Source organism: Heterodontus francisci, chromosome 2, assembly GCF_036365525.1.
Source record: "Heterodontus francisci isolate sHetFra1 chromosome 2, sHetFra1.hap1, whole genome shotgun sequence".
In the NCBI taxonomy this organism is placed as follows: domain Eukaryota; kingdom Metazoa; phylum Chordata; class Chondrichthyes; order Heterodontiformes; family Heterodontidae; genus Heterodontus; species Heterodontus francisci.
In genome coordinates, this window is record NC_090372.1 from 67,600,578 (window position 1) to 67,620,362 (window position 19,785).

At 43.5% G+C, this 19,785-nt stretch overlaps 1 protein-coding gene across 2 annotated transcripts in view; it reads right to left on the reverse strand.

The window, feature by feature from the left end:
- The window catches only part of nsun2 (NOP2/Sun RNA methyltransferase 2), a 60,422-nt gene extending 43,657 nt beyond the window's left edge, over nucleotides 1-16,765 (reverse strand). The window contains exons 1-5 of one of the 2 annotated variants that reach the window (XM_068058750.1): nucleotides 16,704-16,765; nucleotides 12,386-12,543; nucleotides 6,970-7,074; nucleotides 6,786-6,891; nucleotides 1,230-1,301 (exon numbers count right to left, since the gene is read on the reverse strand). In XM_068058750.1, the coding sequence (XP_067914851.1) occupies nucleotides 1,230-1,301; nucleotides 6,786-6,891; nucleotides 6,970-7,074; nucleotides 12,386-12,441 (339 nt within the window). In that variant the 5' untranslated portion in view covers nucleotides 12,442-12,543; nucleotides 16,704-16,765. Of the gene's footprint in view, nucleotides 1-1,229; nucleotides 1,302-6,785; nucleotides 6,892-6,969; nucleotides 7,075-12,385; nucleotides 12,544-16,310; nucleotides 16,549-16,703 lie in introns of those variants that run through there. The other variant, XM_068058741.1, reaches the window with a different exon arrangement.
- Nucleotides 16,766-19,785: the final 3,020 nt, after the last annotated feature.

The window sequence follows — 19,785 nt, forward strand, 5'->3', positions numbered from 1 at the left end:
GAAAACCATTATCAATGGCTCAGAACCATTTTCTTTCTAAGGGAATGGCTAAATCACTACATCCTGATCGCCATGCCCTTACATGAACAATTAAAATTTCATCGTGACAAACAGGAAGAACGGATTTTATACATCTCCCAAGACTAAACAACAGCTACCACCTCTTACTTTTGTCAGCTCTAGCCTCAGTCTTCCACATTCTTGGTCATTATCGAATCTAATCTCGATAGAATTTTGCATATCTCCTTTATTGCTAAAGCTTCCTCCATGAAGCTTGGTTTCCTCTTTCATGCCAAATACTTTTCACCTCAATTCCTCCCAATTTCTATAAAGCCCAAGTCCACTCTAAACTTAAGTGTCGTTTTCACGTCTGGGAAGGTTGCTCCAACACTCACCTCACACTCATCAACAAGATACAAAAGCACAACACTTCTGATGGGCAAGCATCCAATCTCCCCACTTAGATGCTACTTTGGTCAATGTTCCTCTGAATTTTTCTTCCAGATTCCTTCTAGCCTTTAATTATGGATATTCTAGTGTAGAACTATGATAGTTGACTTGAACCCAGAGATTGTGTGCTCAAATTCCACCATGGCAAGTTGTGAAACTGAAAACAATTTACAGGCTAGCACCAGACAACAAAAAGGTGAAGCTGAAAACTACTGAACTGTTGTAAGAAGCCAACTAGATTACACCTAATGTTCCACAGGGATAGGAAGCTATTTGACCTAGTTTCAATGTTACTCCACAAACACCACACAGTTATCTCTTGACGTCCTCTGAAATGGCCTCACAAGCCTTTAGTAGAATAAAACCAACTGCTTTTCAGAAACGACTTCCCAGAAGGCTGAGCCCTCTTTCACAGAGCAGTAATGGTTTATTCAAAGTGTAAATTGGTCTGCATCTTTAGCTTGCGCTAACAGAAAGTAAGATAGGTTAATAGGCTACTCTGTGCAAACTCAAACTAATAGGCACAACCTCCTGGAAGGAGTCATACACCTCAGGGCTTCAGTGCTGAGTTATGCTGCCATTTTTACATTGGAAAGTAGTTTTGGTTCGATGTCAATGGCTCAAAAGCAGTATAACTGCACCCTCTAGTGATTTTCATATACAGCTGAGCTCCAGTGATTTATTTTGGAACACCGATTACAAAGCAGAAAACAATTTTTTTTAAATTATTACTCTGTCAGAACTGTCGTTCCTATATAGGGGAAAAAAATCTACTTTACCTTATGATGAGCCTTAATATCAAGCAGCAAAGGAGGGATCATACTGACAGCTTCTTGGCGACTGATATTTCCCTAGAAAAAGGAGAGAAAAATTACCAACTGAAAGCATGTTACAGACTAATACAATTTGAAGTAAAAGGACATGGGTCCATAACTCAGTCAGTGGGAGCCTACCAAAATGACAAAGCACTTGTGAGGAATAATTTGGGCATGACAAGAACATTTTTAATTATAATCCATACACAATTAAATCTTGCAATTTTATACAAATTATATAATCGTACAGCACAGAAGGAAGTCATTGGGCTTGTGTGTGACGACTCTGTGAAAGAGCTGTCCAATTTAGTCTAAAACCCCAATCCTGCAAATTAGTCCTCTTCAATTACATATCCAAAGACCTTTTAAAAGTTCCTCTAGAATCTGATTAACTACGATTTCAGGGAGCGTGTTCCAGATCTCAACTCTGACGAAATTTTTCCAGCAGTCCCTAGTTCTTTTGCCAATTATTTTAAATCTATGACCTCTGGTTACTGACCTACTTTGCAGAGGAAACAGATTCTTCCCGACATGAAATCCCTCATAATTTGGAATACTTCTATTAGGATTCCTCTTAACCTACTCTGCTCAAAAAACAACTTGTGTGTACATACTGCCTTTAAAATGCAGTACAGCATACCAAGGTGGTTCACAAGAGCATTAAAACCTAAAACTTGACACCGAGCCGCATAAGGACATATTAGGGCAGATGACTGAAAGCTTGGTCAGAGGTAGGTTTTAAGGAGCATTTTAAAAGTAAGAGAAGTGGAGAGGTTTAAGGAGGGAATTCCAGATTTTAGGACCTTGGCAATTGAAGTCATGGCCACCAATGGTGGAGCAACTGAAACTGGGGATGCTCAAGAGCCAGGATTAGAGAAGCAGAGATATCTGAGGGTTGGGAGGCTGAAGGAGATTAAAGATGGGGCTAGGCCATGGAGGGATCTGAAAATATGAAAATTCTAAAATTGAGGGAATGCTTAACCGGGAGCCAATGCACGTCAGCAGGGAAAGGGGTAATGGGTGAATGGGACTTAGTGCAGCAGAGTTTTGAATGACCTCAAGTTTACAGAAGGTAGAACATGGGAGGCTGGCCAGCAATGCGTTGGAATAGTCAAATCTAGAGGTTGCAGGGCGTGGATGAAATAGAACAAGCCCAGCTTCTCAAATCTCTTCATATAACTGAAGTTCCTCATCCTCAGTGTCATCCTGGTAAACGTCCTCTGTACCATCTCCAGTGTCTTGGCATCCTTCCTGAAGGGTGGTGACCAGTGCACACAATACTCCAGCTGAGGCCCAACTAGAGATTTGTGAAGATTTAGCACAACATCCTTATTTTTGTATTCAGTGCCCCTATTTACAAAGCAAAATATCCCATTGAATTTAACCACCTTCTCTACCTGCCCTGCTACCTTCAAAGGTTTATGAATATGCACTCCCAGTCCCTCTGATCTTGTATACCCTTATCCTTAAAGTACCACTAGTTAGATTAATTTCCTCTCCATGTTTCTCCTCATAAGTGCATCACCTCACACTTATCCTCCACATTTAACAGCAGATGACATGTGCCTTCCCATCTCACCAGGCTATGTCCTCCCACGGTCTGCTACCAAATGCTCACTATTTACAGCACTGCTAAATTTTGTATTGTCAGCAAACATTGCTACTGCACCTTCTCTACCCAGGTTCAGGTCATTTATACATAACAAGAAAAGCAATGATCCCAATACGAATCCCTGAGGGACCCCACTGCATACTTCTCTCCATTCATAAAAACCTCCATTCACCACTGCACTCTGCCTCTTATACCTTAACCAATTTTGTCCCCCAAGTTACCATCGTCCTTTTAATACAATGTGCTTTTATTTTCTGAATCAGTCTGTTATGGGGCACTTTACCAAATGTATTTTGAAAGCCCACAGATACATCTGCTGCACTACCTTCATTAACCTGTTCCTTTTAAAAATCAAAGAATAGCAAACAAATGGTGAATAAAACAACAGAATAATTTGCAACACATTGAATTTGAAATGGGCTGCTTTCGGTTCAAGATCTTTTGGACCGCAGAGCTTTAAGTGAAAATTTGCCACATAGACTCTCAGGGCTGGATTTTAGTTCTGGGATTGTGATCCTGACATCGAGCGCATTTACGGGTTCTGACCCCATATCATATCGGCGCCTGATGTGATTTTTTTTTTACAAGCTGGCCAATTAGTGGTCAGGGAGCGTGCTCGCCATCCAACTAGTGCAGGTGCCCTCTGAAGACTTTGGAAAAGATTAGAATAAAACTGACCACAGCTGCCAGAGGGGGACACTTCCACATGGTGGCCTGCAGCCACAGATGTGGCCATCTTGGTATGTTGGCTGCAGGGTGAGCGAGGGGTTTAAAACACTGCTGGCACTCGGGTCCCCCCCGGTCTGCCGCCAGGATGCTGCCTCCGTGCATCAGCCTCAGAACATTGGCCTTAATTGGCCCTTGAATTGACTTACTAGGTCACCCATCATATATGGGCGGGAAGCAGTCACACTCCTGAACCTGCCTCTACCAAAATGGGCACTCCGCTCTCAGATGCCACTTTTACAGCCCTCCCGCCTCCGATAACAGCCGACAGGAATCGAAAATTCTGCCCATAGAGGCATCACCGCAAAGGAGGTCATTTGGCCCATCTAGTCCATGCCAGCTCTCTGTAGAGCAATCCAGTCAACCCCATTGCCTTACTCTATCCCTGAGCCCTGCAAGTTTATTTCCCTAAAATGTCTATCCAACTTCCTTTTGAAATCATTGATAGTCACCACTACCACCACTCTCATTGGAAACGATTTCCAAGTTATTGCCATTCGCTGCATGAAGAAGTTCTTCCTCACGTCCACCACCCCACCCTCCGCCGTAATTCTTGCCCAAAACCTTTAATCTGTGGTCCCTAGAACTCATACCATCAGCTATTGAAACAGCTTTTCTTTGTCCATCTTATCTAAACTGGTTATAATCTTGTACACCTCTATCAAATCTCCCCACAATTTATTTTGCTGCAAGTAGAACAAACTCAGCTTCTCCAACCTATGCTTGAGGCTAAATTCCCTCACTTCTGCACCGTCTCAAGAACCTTCACATTCTTATGGAACTCTAGTTGTGGCCTAACCAGAGATTTATAAAGGTTCAGCCTAACTTCCCTCCTTTTGTACTCAGTACCTCTACTTATGAAGCCCAAGATCCCATATGCTTTGCTAACTACTCTCTCAATATGTTCAAGATCTGTATACATGAACCCCAGGTCCCCCTGTTACTGCAGACTCTTTAGAACTGTGCCATTAAGACATTTTGCATATCCCTTCTGCCAAAATGCATCACCTCACACTTCCCCATATTAAATTCCATCTGCCACCTGTCTGCCCATTCTATTAGCCTATGTCCGAATGCAATCAATTGGTACCATCCTCACTGCTACACCTCCAATTTTGGGATCATTGGCAAATTTTGAAATTTTACTCGATATTCCAATATACAAGTCACTTATGTATATCCAAAAAAGCAGTGGTCCTAGCACTGAACCTTGGGCAACACCACTGTCTACCAACCCCCAGTCTGAAAAACAACCATTTACCATTATTTGCTGTTTTCTGTCCTTAAGCCAATTTTTTTATTCAAGCTGACATTGACCGTCCAATTCCATGAGCCTCAATTTTGTTAATCAACCTTTTATGTGATACTTTGTCAAAAGGCTTTCTTGAAATCCCTATAGACAATATCCATTGCATTCCCTTCATCAATCTTCAATTATATTTGTCAAGCATGATCTGCCTTTTACAAATCCATGCTGACTCTCCATAATTAACTCAAACTTCTCCAAGTGCCTGTTAATTATTTTCCCTTGATTATTGTTTTTAAAACCTTACCCACCACTGAAGTTAAACTGACTGGCATGTAGTTGCTAGGACTGTCCTCACACCCTTGCTTGAACAAGGCTGTCACATTTACCACTTTCCAAACCTCTGGCACCTCCCCATATCTAGGGAAAATAGGAAAATTATGGTAAGTCCTTCCACTATCTCCATTCCCATTTTCTTTAGCAACCTGGGATGCAAGCCAACCAGACCAGGCGACCTATTCACTCCAAGCATAGCCAACCTTTCCAGTGCATCCTACCTATCAATTTTTGCCCCGCTCTTTAACTCTACCATCTCCGCTTCTACCAATATTTTGTCAGCATCCTCTTAGTAAACACCATTACAAAGTACTCATTAAGCATTCTAGCCTTGCCTTAGACCTCTATGCATTCATCACCCTCTTTGTCCCTAACAGGCCTCTCCTGCCTCTTACTACCCACTTACTATTTAAATGCCAGATGACGATTTTTGGATTCTCTTTTATGTTAGCTGCCATTCTATTCTCACATTCTCTCTGTCAGTCATATTTTCCTCTTCACTTTCCCTCTCAACATATTTTATTTGGTCTGGTTCTCATTTGAAGAATTCACCCGACATGCACCAAAAAACCTTTTTTGTTTCAACATATTTCTATCTCCCTCATCATCCAAGTCCTAGCATTGGTTTCCCCCACCTTCCCTCTTGTTGGAAAATACCTAGCCTGTAGCTTAAAACAGCTCTTCCTGAAAGATCACCCATTGTTTCTTTACAGTTTTTCCTGTTCCATTTCCATATTACACTAGCTAGTCCCCCATCCATCCCATTGGAGCTAGGCCTCTTATACTTCAGATGTTGGATTTAAAGACTGTTCCTTACTCTTCTCCATTCCTAATCTAAACCTTATGATACGATGATTACTCTTACCCAAGTGTTCTCCCACAGACACTTAGTTCACTTGCCCTATTTCACTCCCCAGCACCAGATTTAGCAATGCCTCCTTCCTAGTTGGACTGAGAACATACTGGTCAAGGAGGTTCTCCCAAACACATTTCAGAAATTCCTTCCCTCTCCTTTCCTTTTACTCAGGCATACGAGGTGGGTGGCATGGAGGACAGGGGAAATGCATGGGAGGTGTGGAATGAGGATTGGGATGGAAATGAGAGAGATGGATGAAAGGGATGGGTATGGCATGAGAAGGATGGCAGTGAAGAATGGAATGTCTTGGAATAGGGATTTAAAGGAGTACTGTTGCAGTAAAGATACTAATTGCATCACAAATAATTTGCAGGTCTCTGCCAGTACCTGAATATCTGTACATTAAAAATTGTTTGCATTGTCAATAAAATTTCCATTTTCTCTGTAAATTTTAGATTTGAAGAAAATGACGTATCTTTGCATCATGCAACAAACTACACCGTAAAAAAGGTTGCAACTAAAATAAATATCAGGTAGAAACATCCATCACATATATATTCTGAGTTCCGAGTTATGATATTAAATTATACAATATCTTTAAGATAGAAATCCATTTGAAACCAAGAGAAACATTTACGGAGTACATTACTGAACTTACTTCTCTTGCAACTCTATTTGTGAAAGCTTTCCTCATCATTTTACTGGACTGTTTTTGTTTGAAATAAGGCATTCCTGAAAACTTACCGACTCAGTTTCACTAACAAGGAACTGATGGAACTTCTCCAAAACTGGTGACTTTCGCAGCATCTTCCTGCTAATATTAATCTGCCAAGCTAATTCACTTGGATACCTGCAAGAGAAATCCTCATTTTAACACAATTGTTGAAGAGAACAACATCAATACCACCAATTTGTGTACATTTCTTACCAAGTCAAAGGTTGTGGGGCCTCAATCTTTTGCCTGTCCACCTCTAGATCTTGTAGTTCTTGGAAGTATTTGGTTTTTAGACAATGCAAAATCTCTTCTGCATGACTTTACAAAACAAGCACGAGAGGGAAGAAAACAAAAAGAAAAATCAAACAATTTCTGAACAAAGAAAATTATGTGACCAGTACATTATGTTTTTGTGCAAGAAAATTAAGTTTCCCACAAAGGAGAAATCCTACTCTGTTCTCTCTTTCCAAGAACATTTCTAAGACACACAAGCGGGCTAAATTTTATTCAAGCGCGCACTCTGCGACTGCGACCATTAATCTCAGCACAGTGCCCGCATTCAGCGGCCATCGAGGAGCCCCCGCGATATTTCTTGCAGGGGCTCATTTAAATAGAGGGGGTGGAGCGGTCGCCCCTGATGACACAAGGGGGCCACCGCCGCATCCCCAGCAATGGCGCCGGTGGCACTGCGCACACACCGGCGCCATTTTTAAAGGGCTTCAAGCCCTCCAGTAACATAACAAAATTTTAAAGGTCCCTATCTCCAGGAAATGAAAATAAATTTAAATTTCAACCCTAAATCACATCTCCCACCCCACAATGGGTAATTTATATATTACTTTCCCTCTCCTTCCCCCCCACCACATTATAAACTTTTATTAGTATCCAGAGCTTTCCTCCCAAAATTAGTTCCCTTTGACCCTCAACCTCTTCCCACCATCCCCACATTCAATGAAAATTGATTTCCCCGCTCCTCCGCCCCTCCCACCTTGAAAATTCTATTGCTCCCCCCTGCCTACCAGGTTCTCGCCCAAATTCCGTGTGGTTATGAAGGCGCGCGGAGCACGAACAGTGACTGTGATATCGGAGTGGGACGGCTGCCACCTACAGGTAGGTTAATTTGAATTTCATTAGGCCTCACTTTATTATGTTAGGGGATGAAGGGACCGCCACCTGGCGGCAGGGTGGGTCGGGGCTGCACCGAGGTCCCACCACCGCTGGCAATATGTGGCGGGCCCGTCTCGACGTTGCAGGTCGAGGCAGGCCTCTCCCCGCAGCATTTTACCAGCCCTCGCGCGCGGCCCGCGGCGTCAAGGGGCTGGTAGAATTCAGCCCATATACAGAAGATGCATGCCAAATATAAAAGTTTTGTTCGATAAACTCTTCCACCTAAATACATTTAAAAAAATAATTAACACAAGTTGAAATATGGAAGATGTTCTTTATTTTATCAAAAAATGGATGATTAGAGTTAGTTCTGCTAAGAGAATAAGATTCTTTTTAATCAAGAACTAATGATGATAAAGATATTTTGATCCGGAAATGAATGGAAACAGCCTAATTGAGTCAGCAATACTTCAGCAGCTGAGAACTTCACTGCAATTTATACCGCATTTCAGTAAGGTTCCATCTAAACTACTGAAAGTCTATTTTAATCGTGGGTAAATAGGAGCTGTACTGTCAAAGAGCAAAAATGCAATATCACTATAAATTTTCAATTCAAATAAACATGATAGGCAATTTTCATTTCAAAGGGGAGAAAAACCTTTAAAGCAAAACGTCATTGTTTCTGCAATGTTCTCTCTCAATCTGAGCATACCCCAAGGAAGAAACTCGTAATAGAGGCATAATGCTAGACTATTTTCATAAGAGGCTTCATGAAAATTAATCACACAGTTGACATAAACCTCAAATGAATTGTTTGTCAAAATACCACAGGAATAAATAATTGAAAGCCTTGCATTTATATAGCACCTTTCAGGAACAGCAGAAACCTCAAAGCGCTTAACAGCCACTAAAGTACTTTTAAAGTGTAGCCACTGTTGTAACGCAAAAAAGTGGCAGCCATTTTGTGCACAGCATGATCCCACAAACAGCAAAGTGATAATGACCAGATAACCCATTTTTGTGATGTTGATTGAGGGATAAATATTGGCCTGGACACTGGGGATGACTGCCCTGTTCTTCACTGAAACAGTGCTTGAGAGGTATTTTTTTTAACATCCACCTGAGGGGGCAGACGAGGCCTTGGTTTAGCGTCTCATCTGTAAGATGGCACCTCCAACAGTGCAGCACTCCCTCAGTACTGCACTGGAGCATCAGCCTAGATTTTGTGCACAAGTCCTGGAGCAGGACTAAAATCCGGAACCTTCTGACTCAGAGGCAAGAGTGCTCCCACAGCCATGGCTGACACACGAGCCATTTGTACGAAAAATAATCACACTCATTGTTGCTTTAACTGTCTCAGTATAACTGATACATAAAAATACTAAATTGTGGTACATTATCTGCACCTGCAAGCCAAGTAAAAATGAATTTGGCTCTTTGTTTTAGCATGCACAAAGCTGATCTGTCATAGGTTTGTCAAATTAGGGGTGATGGTGTTGTCGTGGTAATGTCACTGACCTTGTAATCCAGAGACTCAGGCTAATGCCCTGGGGACAACGGGTTCAAATCCCACCATGGCAGAATTTAAATTCAATTAATTAATAAATTCAATTAATAAAATATTTGGAATTGAAACCTAGTCTCAGTAATGGTGACATGAAACTATCATAGATAGAGCCCTTTCCTATCCTGAGTGGTGTGAAACAGGGCTGTGTTCTCGCACCCACACTTTTTGGGATTTTCTTCTCCCTGCTGCTTTCACATGCGTTCAAATCCTCTGAAGAAGGAATTTTCCTCCACACAAGATCAGGGGGCAGGTTGTTCAACCTTGCCCGTCTAAGAGCGAAGTCCAAAGTACGGAAAGTCCTCATCAGAGAACTCCTCTTTGCTGACGATGCTGCTTTAACATCTCACACTGAAGAGTGCCTGCAGAGTCTCATCGACAGGTTTGCGGCTGCCTGCAATGAATTTGGCCTAACCATCAGCCTCAAGAAAACGAACATCATGGGGCAGGACGTCAGAAATGCTCCATCCATTAATATTGGCGACCACGCTCTGGAAGTGGTTTAAGAGTTCACCTACCTAGGCTCAACTATCACCAGTAACCTGTCTCTAGATGCAGAAATCAACAAGCGCATGGGTAAGGCTTCCACTGCTATGTCCAGACTGGCCAAGAGAGTGTGGGAAAATGGCGCACTGACACGGAACACAAAAGTCCGAGTGTATCAGGCCTGTGTCCTCAGTACCTTGCTCTACGGCAGCGAGGCCTGGACAACGTATGCCAGCCAAGAGCGACGTCTCAATTCATTCCATCTTCGCTGCCTTCGGAGAATACTTGGCATCAGGTGGCAGGACTATATCTCCAACACAGAAGTCCTTGAAGCGGCCAACACCCCCAGCTTATACACACTACTGACTCAGCGGCGCTTGAGATGGCTTGGCCATGTGAGCCGCATGGAAGATGGCAGGATCCCCAAAGACACATTGTGCAGCGAGCTCGCCACTGGTATCAGACCCACCGGCCGTCCATGTCTCCTCTATAAAGACGTCTGCAAACGCAACATGAAATCGTGTGACATTGACCACAAGTCGTGGGAGTCAGTTGCCAGCATTCGCCAGAGCTGGCGGGCAGCCATAAAGACAGGGCTAAATTGTGGCGAGTCGAAGAGACTTAGTAGTTGGCAGGAAAAAAGACAGAGGCGCAAGGGGAGAGCCAACTGTGCAACAGCCCCGACAAACAAATTTCTCTGCAGCACCTGTGGAAGAGCCTGTCACTCCAGAATTGGCCTTTATAGCCACTCCAGGCGCTGCTTCACAAACTACTGACCACCTCCAGGCGCGTATCCATTGTCTCTCGAGATAAGGAGGCCCAAAAGAAAGAAAGAAAGAAAGAAAGAAAGAAAAAGAAGATTGTCGGAAAAACCCATTTGGTTCATATGTCGTTTAGGGAAAGAAATCTGCCACCCGTACCTCATTGGACCTACAGGTGACTCCAAACCCACAGAAATGTGGCTGACTCTGCCCTCTGAAATGACCTAGTAAGCCACTCCGTTGTTGTCAAGGGCAATTAGGGACGGACAACAAATGCTGGCCTTGCCAGCGACACCCACATGCCATGAAAGAATTTTTTTAAATTGGCAAGACAATGACAACGTGCAAATTCCAAAGTACAATGTTACTTCAGCATAGGGCAATTAATAGCAGTGGACTGTTAATCCAAAACACATGTTCTTGGCTTTTGAGGAGTGCAGTCTGCTTGAAGTGGGGTGGGGAGGTGTGGGTGGCGGTTGGTATTTGGTACAGTTGTAGCAGCAAAACAGATCAGCAGTGCTATTTGTGGGATCTTGTTGTGTATTAATTGGCTGGCGTGTCTGTCTATGCTAAAACTGCGATTATGCTTCAAAAGTCATTCACTGGCGTATTGGGAGGACATGGGAGTCACTATAAAAATGCAATGTTTTTCTTTTCCTTACCACTGGTACATTTGCCTAGATTTTCCTTCAGCTGTTCATTAAACTTACACTCATCCACAAACTTTCTGTGAGCATTTGCACTTTGGCTCGAGGTAATCAGAAATCCAAAACAGCATGGTGCCCGCCACAGGGAATCTGGGACCTGCGTGTACGGGGCAAGCAGCTGCATATCTGCTTAACCAATCAGACTGAAGAATATTTACCAAGACACACGGAGTCTAAACTAGGAAGTGCAAGTTCGTATAATTAATTCAATGACAAAATCGTGTAAAGAAAGGGAAATGAAGAAGGAAAGAAAGATGGGATTGAGAGAAAGAAAAAATATTTTTTCAAATGAGATTCCACAATGTTTAAAGCAAATTTTCAGTGCTTCAGATTGTTTGGCAGTTATCAAGGCTTACCATACAATTTAAACATTCACTTAAACTCGAGCGAAGAAGCCGTCACATTTTCTGGCATTTAGAGGCTATCCAATGGATAAGTACTCTAACTTCACATCCTTCATGTTTTATTTTATTTAATTTAATTTAGAGATACAGCACTGAAACAGGCCCTTTGGCCCACCGAGTCTGTGCCGACCAAGAACCACCCATTTATACTAACCCTACAGTAATTCCATATTCCCTACCACCGACCAATACTCAGGGCAATTTACAATGGCCAATTTACCTATCACCTGCAAGTCTTTGGCTGTGGGAGGAAACCGGAGCACCCAGCGAAAACCCACGTGGTCACAGGGAGAACTTGCAAACTCCGTACAGGCAGTACCCAGAATTGAATCCGGGTCCCTGGAGCTGTGAGGCTGTGGTGCGCCGCCACTGTGTTTGAATGTCGAGTCTATCAACAAGATACTATTAGAGTGAAGCTCTGGCGGGGCAGGGCAACTCTAAGAGCAACTCAGCAACTTCCTGATTTCCATGTCTAATTGTACATCTGCGGAGGCTGGAAGTTGCCATCTAATTTGCACTTTAATAATGGTGATCACTGATAGCCTAATTGTTAGTTCTACCATAAAATTCAGGCCACTCATCCAGTTCTCACTTAGTTACCTCTTGTATCCAGTTATCCGAATAGTAGCTGGTAATGGCTCTCTCATGCTTGCCATGAACTGGTCCCATTCTCCCTCAGGAACAATCTTTTGTCTTTGGTAATATTCCTCATACAGTTTATTTTCTTTAATAATCTCTTGGTAACCAGCTCCCCAACCCTGTAAGGCAGAAAATACATATTCAACTGTTAAACAAGTGCTACAACTTTTACCATAGTATGGTGTAACTAAACTCATCGGCATGGTACCATATACTACAAAGTGAAACATACACATCTTGTAAAAAAGTTTGTCCTTTGTGCCATCCTTTTGTACATGAACATGCATCATTTACAATAGGGCTGTACAAACTACAGCCTCCAAGACCTGGCAATCTGGTCCATAAAGTCCAGGCACTTCAGTCCTGTTTTGCAGATACTTATTGGACTACTTGCTGATCGGCCCTGGAGATTCGCAAAGGGCTATTGCCTTATTGCAGGAATCAGAATTAACAATATGGGTGTAATCCAAAATGGGCCTAAGAAAAAAACATATTAAACAACCAGTTGAAGTTGAGGAGTACAGTAGCATAGTGCTTTGTGTTACTGCACTAGTAATGCAGAGGCCTGAACTAATGATCTGGACACGGGTTCAAATCCCACCACTACTGAGGAGCAGCTGAGGAATTTAAATAGAGTTAATTATTTTAGTAAATCTGGAATAAAGAGCCAATATTAGTAATAATGACAATGAAACTACCGGATTGACTTTAAAACCTATCTGGTTCACTGATCTCCTTCAGCAAAGGAAATCTGCTGTCGTTGCCCAGTCTGGCCTACATGTGACTCCACAGTAATGCAGTTAACCCTAAACTGCCCTCCAAAATGGCCTAGCTAGCCAGATCAGTTGTATCAAAACCGTTACGAAAAGCAACGATAATAAAAACGACAGACCACCCGACGTCAACCTAGGCACAGGATTCAGACACAATAAAGGCACACCCAGCCCAGATTTCTCTGCAAAGTTCTCCATCACTAACATCTGGGGGTGTGTGTCAAATTTGAAATTGAGTTCCACACACTAGTCAAGCAACAGCCCAGTCATACCTCTCAGCAACATCCCAAACTCCTCAATCACCATCCCTGCATACATCCTGTCCCACCAGCAGGGCAGGCCTATGAGAGGTGACAGTACAGTGTTTTAAAGTCAGGAGGAGTGTCCCTGGGAGTTCTCAACATTGACTCTGGATCTCCAAGTCTCATGGCCAATATCAGGTCAAACATGGGCAAGGAAACTTCCTGCTGATTACCACATATCACCCTCCCTCAGCTAATAAATTAGTATTTTTCCATGTTGATGCCCACTTGGAAGAAGCACAGACGGTAGCAAGAGCAATACCCTACATTGCGTTGTGTGGCACCATCACTATGCTAAATGGGATAGATTCAGAACAGATCTAGCAGCTCAAAACTGGGCATCCATGAGGTGCTGTGGGTCATCAACAGCAGCACAACTGTACTCCACCATGAAGTGTGGTGAGAGTGATTGTCAAATATTACTTTGATATCAAGAGCAAAGTATGGCATCAAGGAGCCCTAGCCAAACTGAAGTTATTGGGAATCGGGGGAAAATTCTCCGCTGGTTGGAGTTATACCTAACACAAAGGAAGATGGTTGTAGTTGTTGGAGGCCAATCATCTCAGCCCTTGGACATTTCTGCAGGAGTTCCTCAGGGTAGTATCCTAGGCCCAACCATCTTCAGCTGCTTCACCAATGACCTTCCCTCCATCATATGGGGATGTTCGCTTATGGTTATGTGGTGTTCAGTTCCATTCGCGACTCCTCAGATACTGACGCAGTCCATATCCATATGCAGCAAGATCTGGACAACATCGAAGCTTGGGCTGATAAATGGCAAGTAACATTCAAGCCACACAAGTGCCAGGCAATGACCAACTCCAATAAAAGAGAATCTAACCATCTCCCCTTGACATTCAAAGGCATTACTATCGCTGAATTCCCCACTATCAACATCCTGGGGGTTACCATTGACCAGAAACTGAACTGGAGTAGCCACAACGATACTGTGGCTACAAGAGCAGGTCAGAGGCTAGGAACTTTGTGGTGAGTAACCCACCTCCTGACTTCCCAAAGCCTGTCCACCATTTACAAGGCACAAGTCAGGAGTGTGATGGAATAGTCTCCACTTTCCTGGATGAGTGCAGCTCAAACAACACTCAGGAAGCTCGACTGTATCCAGGCCAAAGCAGTCTGTTTTATCGGCACCCCATCCATCACCAAAGCACAGTGGCAGCAATGTGTACCACATACAAGATGCACTGCAGAAACTCGCCAAACCTCCTTTGGCAACACCTTCCAAACCCACGACCTCTTCCACCTAGAAGGGCAAGGACAGCAGACACATGGGAATACCATCTGCAAGTTCCCCTCCAAGCCACACAACATCTTGACTTAGAAATATATGGTCGCTCCTTCACTGTAGCTGGATCAAAATCCTGGAACTCCTTCCCTAACCGCACTGTGAATGTATCCGCACCAGATGGACTGCTGCGGTTCAAGACCGCCTTCTCAAGGGAAATTTGGGACCGGCAATGAATGCTGATCTTGCCACTGATGCCCAGATCCCATGAAACGAATAATAAAAAAAACTGTAACCTCATGCCACATCCCTCACTCTCCCAGCATCATAAAGCCAGGGGACCAACCCTGTTTCAATGAAGTGTATAGAAGGGCATGCCAGGAGCAGCACCATGTGTACCTACAAAACTTGAAAATTGAGACTTGAAATTGCACTTTATTCTTTTGCTATGAGTAATATGTTGATCCTTGCAATATGTAATATGCAGCCCACTTGATCAATACACATTCACCATCTTAAACATTCACTCCCTCCACATCAGCACACAGTGGCTAAATTGCGTACCATTTACAAGATATATTTCAGAAACTCATCAAGGCTGCATCAACAGCAACTCCCAAATCTGTGACCTCTACTACCTAGAATTCTATTCTCCGCAAACTTGAGGTCATCCAGAACTCTGCAGCCCGTGTCTTAACTCACACCAAGTCCCATTCCCTTATCACCCCTGTGCTCACTGACTTACACTGACTCCCAGTCAAGCAACTTTTTGATTTTAAGTTTCTCATCCTTGTTCTCAAATCCTTTCATGACCTCACCTCTCCCTATTTCTGTAATTTCCTCCAGCCCCACAATCCTCCAAGCTATCTGTGCTCCTCTAATTCAAACCTCTTGTGCATCCTTGATTTTAATCACTCCAACACTGGTGGCATAACCTTCACATGCCTAGGCCCCAAACTCTCGAATACCCTCCCTACACCTCTCCATCTCGCTTTCCTGCTTTAAGACACTCATTAAACCCTACTACCTACCTCTTTGACCGAGCTTTTGGTCAGCTGACCTAATATCTCCTTTTGTGGCTCAGTGTCATATTTTGTTTTATAATACTCCTGGGGCATTTTATTACATTAAAAGCACTATAGAAGTTGTTGTAGAAGGACAAGGGCAGCAGGCTTTAAAAACATACCACTGGCAAGTTCCCCTTCCAAGTCACACCATCCTAATTTGGATATATATCACTGTTCCTACACTATCACTGGGTTAAAATTCCTTCCCTAACAGCACTGTGGGTATACCTACAGCGGTTGAAGAAGGCAGCTCAGCACATTACCTTCTTCTGAGGGCCAATACAACCCTGCCCACATCCTGCGAATGAGTAAAAAAGTTAAAGCAAAAAACCTTGGTCACGTTACCTTTCTGACCGACGATGTCGGAAACTGTACAAAAGGGTAGAAAATACAGACTTTGTGGTCGAACAGAAGCTCGACTTTAGGTGCTTTAAAAAAACAAATATACCGATAAATTAAAGGGACAGGCCCCCCCCCCCCCGAGTCCAATTCAATACCTACAGGGTTGTTGCCAGTGTTTTCATTCCTGTCGCGATTTCTGAGTCTGTTCTTTCGTTTCCCCATGGTGCAGAGAACGGAGAAGAACCGAGAAAGCCTGATGCTCGGAACTGGACGTGGATGTAAGTTAAAGGAGAGCAGGCCCGAAGCGTGCACGCCACCGGGAAAGGAAAGCCTGAAGCTGGAGTACAAAGCACACGGCTGGGTGAGAGCCAGGGCTGGAACTGCCGCTGCTCTGGGGACCTTCCTTACTCAGCTCCAATCACACACACTCTTTGCTGTATGTGCAGTGCACGCGCCACGACAACAAAATGTGGCAAAATAAAAGATAACTGTCGCAGCCACTACTTAATATCCCGCGCTGTTACCATTCACAACGCATCCGCCAAACTTAACTCTTAACACGCGGTGCACATTCCTACTGGCAAATAGCTTGGGCAACCCACATTGCCATTCCGCGTTACACAAGCCGCCTCCGCGTGTACAGCCCTAAACATTGTGCTGTTACTATGTGTGCATTGGTAGTCAGTGACAAATTACCATTAGTCATTTTACACTAGATGGGAGAATATTTACTTGTAATTTTTAATATGCTAAATTAATCTGCAATGCTGCACTGTAGGGGCTGGGAGGAAAATGTGTCCCCTTTCAAAATGATGGCATTTCTGGGAGATTCGAAATTGGCTTCTGTAGGATTGCCACCTCTGGTTGAACATATTCCTGGGGTTTTGATCACGCTGCATTTGCCTACTGATTGCAAATATTATTGAATTTACATTTTTTCTTTTAAACTAGATGCATAATTTGGACAGAAATGTTTTGGAATCAGGTTATATGGATATTTGTTACCTGTGCCAGGATCTGTGTGACCAAGGACAAAATCTGTGATAACCTGTCGGTTTACATCAAGATCTTTGCACAGATTAGAGAGCTACTGTGTTGTGGATTCCTGGTTTACAATTACGTCATATGCTATTAACTAATCTAGTCTTAAAAATGTGAGAGAAAGGGCCTTTTGAGGCAGATCTCTGGCACCTTAATTCGGGCTCACTAAATTAATATATGGCCCATATCTCTGTAATCTCCTCTATCCTTCTAACTCTTTTGAGAACTTTGTGTTTCTCCAAATTCTGGCCTCTTGTGCATCCCCAATTTCTTTTGCCCCACCATTGGCAGCCCCAACCTTTGGAATTCCCTCTCTAAACCTCACCACCTCTCCCATCTCCTGTAGCATGCTCCTTAAAAACCTACCTCTTTGACCCTGCTTTTGGTCACTTGTTCTAATATCTGCTTATGTGGCTCGGTGTCAAATTTTGTCTGATTATGTTCCTGTGAAACACCTTGGTACATTTTACTATGTTAAGGGTGCTATATAAATAGAAATTGTTGTTGTTATTTTGGCTGATTGAGACTAGCTGTGCCTTTTGTAATGTGTCCAGTTAGGGCAACATCATGGAGGCAACTTTTGTTTGTCTCACAACCAGTTTCTTTTTTGATACTGAGCATAGAAAAAACACAATGTTAGGTGGGCAATTAACAGTGATTCTGAATTGCAGCCGGCACCTAACAGATTGCACAAGAATGTTTACTAGACACAGTGACCAGTTTAGAGTAGGGGCTTTTGGCATCAAAACATCAAGAGTCAGATCAGATTCCATAAAATGCCCTTTTTCTCATGTTTTTGCATTCCGCACTTGGTCAGACAGTTGAAATTCTTTCAAGTATAGTCCTGGAATTTCCTCATGGCCAATCCCGCTCTATCCATCGCTGTAATTTTGCCAACCGTGTGCCTGTCCAACAAAGTTATGGTGGCAGAACATGGCCAGATATGAGGAAACACCAGACTGTTTCTTGAAATGGAAGACAGGAAATGACTGGAACGACGGAGGTGGAGGGGCGACATGATAGAGGTTTACAAAGTTATGAGCGGCGTGGACAGAGTGGATAGTATGAAGCTTTTTCCCAGGGTGGAAGAATCAGTTACTAGGGGACATAGGTTTAAGGTACGAGGGGCAAAGTTTAGAGGGGATGTGCGAGGCAAGTTTTTTACACAGAGGGTGGTGAGTGCCTGGAACTTGCTGCCAGGGGAGGTGGTGGAAGCAGGTACGATAGCGACGTTTAAGAGACATCTTGACAAATACATGAATAGGAAGGGAATAGAGGGATATGGGCCCCGGAAGTGCAGAAAGTGTTATTTTAGGCAGGCATCAAGATCGGCGCAGACTTGGAGGGCCGAATGGCCTGTTCCCGTGCTGTACTGTTCTTTGTTCTTTCAACAGAAAACAGGCAGGCTGTAACTGCGGAACCTCAAGTCAGAGAGATGGGTACGATGTTGGGGGGTGAGATTCAGGAAAGGTTTCAGGCAAGCAGGTGTCAGATCAGAAGTAATAGTATACAAGCACAAATTGCAAATACATAGGCCTGGACTTTGTGGTATTAATAATTCTGAGGCTATCAGCAGCAGAAATTGGATAGCAACCTCCAGAGTCTGCACATGCTCAGTTAAATACAGAAATCAGGAAGTTGTTGTCTGACTTGCCATGCTCCATCACGAGCTTCACTACACCGGTACCTCACTGATAGATTCAGCACTAAAATGCATATGAGGGAGTGAGTTGTAGTACCCAGTAGTTACAGATGACACACACCAGAAAAAGTTAGGGCTGGTGCATTAAAGAATAAGTGAATTTTTACTGACGTGATTCGACATAAATACTGCCAAAACCACTTTGGTGCTAAGAATTTAACTTTACAACGGTGGAGTTTTATTTCTTCAGAATTTAATTATTGTTGTTGACTTAATTTTTAAAAACTTTTCTTTGTTTCTTATCTTTCCCTCTTAATACCATCTTTCTTTCCCTCTATTTTGCTGTCTGTACAAGATTTTACATTGAATTAAATATTCTAATTTATACCTCCTGTTTTAGACTGCATGGATTTTTCAATCTGATTTGTTGGAAGAGAACATGCTGGCTGGAACTTAATTAGCATGGCGGGGGCCCCGATGACAGACCCGAAAGCTGGGGCAAACCCCCCTCAGCTGTTTATGGGACCCCGGCTGCATAATTAGTTGTCGTCGGGGCTCCCGTCCCTTTAAAGGACAGGCACCCACCCCCAGGAGCTACCGGCCAATCAGAGGGCTGGCAGCTCAGCAGTCTCAACAACTCCACTAGGAGCAGTGGTCACTGCAGGGACTGCTTCTGGAAGAGAGGATGCCATGGAAGCAGGTCACAGTCCCAATGAGGTAAATGGGGTCTGGGGGTGCAGGGCCATTCAGGCAGGCCCCCAGGCCCCCGGTGAGGGGTGGCAGGGGATAGTGAGATCAGGGATGTGGGGGTTTATTTATTTATTTATACAGCACTGAAACAGGCCCTTCGGCTCACCAAGTCTGTGCCGACCAACAACCACCCATTTATACTAATCCTACACTAATCCCACATTCCTACCACATCCCCCTACCTATACTAGGGGCAATTTA